Source organism: Otolemur garnettii, unplaced genomic scaffold (genome assembly GCF_000181295.1).
Source record: "Otolemur garnettii isolate 467f Iridium unplaced genomic scaffold, OtoGar3 scaffold00067, whole genome shotgun sequence".
NCBI classification, from domain to species: Eukaryota; Metazoa; Chordata; class Mammalia; order Primates; family Galagidae; genus Otolemur; species Otolemur garnettii.
The window spans coordinates 580,983-583,886 of record NW_003852462.1 but is presented as its reverse complement, the minus strand read 5'-3'; the positions used below and the strand labels follow the sequence as shown (position 1 = coordinate 583,886).

Sequence of the window (2,904 nt, the reverse complement as noted above, 5' to 3'; positions counted from 1 at the left end):
GGATTCGAACCCGCCACCTTAGGTGTATGTGGCTGGTGCCTTAGCCGCTTGAGCCACAGGCGCCAAGCCTATGTTCAAGTTCTATGCCCACTTTAACTGTGGAGCAGTTCTGGACTGAGCGGAGTCTACAAGATAAACCCCAGAGTCCCACACTGGCCTCTTCCCATGGTAGCACCAGGTGCAGATCTGTGTTGGTGCAGTACCCTTACCTGGGCTAGAGGTGTTTCTCTACTTTCATTATTTTGTACATTTGGTAATTTGTGTGTAGTGATACCTTTTGAAAACATATCTTAATTTTTCGGGTTGTATGTGGCTTTTTTTTTCTTTCTTTCTTTCTTTATTTGCAGTTTTTGGCTGGGGCTGGGTTTGAACACACCACCTCCAGCATATGGGGCTGGCCCCCTACTCCTTTGAGCCACAGGCACCGCTGATTTTATGGGGCTTTATAGGAGCATGAAAAATTAATTCTGACAGATTGATTTTAGCTGTTTGGACACTTCATGTGGCAGCCAGCCACACATGTTTTGACCGCTAGTGTCTCCTGCCCTCCCTATTACTCTCGCCTTCTCTTGACGCAGCTTGCCTCTGCCCCTCCTTTATTACGTTCTTGGCCACATGGGTGAGAAGTGGGCTTGGGGTCTGTCCATTGAGGAAGGGTCAGCACTGGGGTCTCAGGGCTCACCTTCCCTCAGGCTTTTCTACCCTCTGCTCTACCCTGGGTGCATTAATCTCACCATCAGTTTGATTTTAAAGTGGATTCTCGGTCACCTCAGCTGACTTCTTTAGATGTTTGCTATAGCTGCTTAATAGATATGTAAAAACCCAGTAGGGCTTTTTATTTCTAATAGGTGATTATCTCTTTAGCCAGAACTTTATTTTACTTACTTAGGAACAATGCTCTGAGAATATATATGTGTATCTTCTATTTTTAAAACGCTTTTTATAAGGGGCCTGGTGCAGTGGCTCATACCTGTAATTTTAGCACTTTGGGAGGTTGAGCCTGGAGGATCACTTAAGGCCAGGAACTCAAGACCAACCTGGGTAACATAAGGAGACCCCATCTCTAAAAAAAATTTAAAAATTAACCAGGCATGGTGGTTCCAGCAACTTGGGAGCCTAAGGCAGGACTGTCAAAGCCCTTTATGGATTAAACATGGTTTATAAATTTGAGCAAAAAGCACATTTAAGGAAGAAAGCTTTGGCTCAGCGCCTGTGGCTCAAGCGGCTAAGGCGCCAGCCACATACACCTAAGGTGGTGGGTTCGAATCCCCAGCCCGGGCCTGCCAAACAACAATGATGGCTGCAACCAAAAAATGGCCAGGCATTGTGGCGGACGCCTGTAGTCCCAGCTACTTGGGAGGCTGAGGCAGGAGACTCGCCTGAGCCCAGGAGTTAGAGGTTGCTGTGAGCGTGATGCCACAGCACTCTACCCAGGGGGATAGCTTGAGGCTCTGTCTCAAAAAAAAAAAAAAAGAAGAAAGCTTTCTGTTTGGAGTGGAAACAACGGTGTATTCTTCTTCCAGAGATCGCCTTGAGCAGTTAGAAAGGAAGCGAGAACGGGAGCGCAAGATGCGAGAGCAGCAGAAGGAGCAGCGAGAGCAGAAGGAGCGTGAGCGGCGCGCTGAGGAGCGGCGCAAGGAGCGCGAGGCCCGCAGGGAAGGTGGGGCCTCTCCCAGCCGGAGTTGCTTAGTGGCTGTGCAGGCTGACTGCCCAAGCGAGTGCATTGTGCTGAGTGTGGGCACAGTGCCTGCAAGACAGCTGATAAGCCGGGAAATCCAGGAATCTGGGGTGGTAGAGCCAAGGGACGTGGCTGGTGGGTGCTGGCCGGTTGCTGCGCAGATGTTTCGGGTGTGCTGTGTATCTGCTGCCCACTGGTGGTCAGGTACAGGTCTCAAGAGAAACTCTTGGGTTCTGTGCTAGCTTTCTTTGTCCTTTGCTTTTTTCTGGTTCCAATTTCTTTTTTTTTTTTTTTTTGAGACAGTCTCAAGATGTCACCTGCCCTGGGTAGAGTGCTGTGGCTTTACAGCTCACAGCAACCTCAAACTCTTGGGTGTAAGTGATTCTCTTGCCTCAGCCCTCCAAGTAACTGGGACTACGTGCCTGGCTGTTCTTTTTGTTGCAGTTGTCATTGTTGTTTAGCAGCCCTGGGCCAGGTTCTAAACCACCAGCCTCAGTGTATGTGACTGGCGCCCTACCCACTGAGCTACAGGTGCCACCCATCTTAACCATTTTTATGAGTACGATTCAGTGCCATGAAATACATTCAGAATGTTGCATAACAATTGCCACCACCTATCTCTCCCTCTTACAAAACCATCCCCATTAAACAACTCCTTATGTCCCCCTCACTTAACCCTTGGCAACCCTAACTACTCCCTGTCTCTGGATGGCAAGGCCCTATAGCATCCTTGCAGGGTAGGCCAGTGGTCATAAACTCCCTCAGTTTTTGTTTATCTGGGAATGTTTGAATTTCTCCTTCAGTTATAAAGGGCAGTTTGCTGGATTTAGGATTTTTGGTTGACAGATGGTTGTTTTTTTGTTTCTTTGTATCTTTTTAGTTTTATGACTTTGGCTATATCGTTGGCCTCTAGAGCTTTTGATAAGACATCTGCTGAGGTTCCTTCTGTGAGACAAGTCACTTCTGTCGCTTTTGATGATTGGATGGTTTGACTGTACTGTGTCTTAGCGTGGGTCTTAGACCCATTGAGCTTCTTGGCTGTTTATATTCGTGTCTTCCATCAAGTTTGGGAAGTTTCAGTAATTCTAAAGTATTCTCTTGCCCCCTTTCCTCTTCTTCCTTGACTCACACAGTGCACAGTTTTTGTCCAGTTGATGGCTGTCAGGATCCCTTGGGTTCTCTTTACTTTTCTTCAATCTTTTCTTTCTTTCTTTCTTTCTTTTTTT

General features: G+C 47.3%; 1 protein-coding gene across 4 annotated transcripts in view; it reads left to right on the top strand.

Annotated features, from left to right (window-relative positions):
- The window catches only part of LOC100963946 (cyclin-dependent kinase 11B), a 20,030-nt gene that overhangs the window by 6,545 nt on the left and 10,581 nt on the right, over positions 1 to 2,904 (top strand). For all 4 annotated transcript variants that reach the window (XM_003793199.3, XM_023515158.1, XM_012807327.2 and 1 more), the window contains one exon: positions 1,524 to 1,660. In XM_003793199.3, coding sequence (XP_003793247.1) covers positions 1,524 to 1,660 — 137 coding nt within the window. The remainder of the gene's footprint in view (positions 1 to 1,523; positions 1,661 to 2,904) is intronic.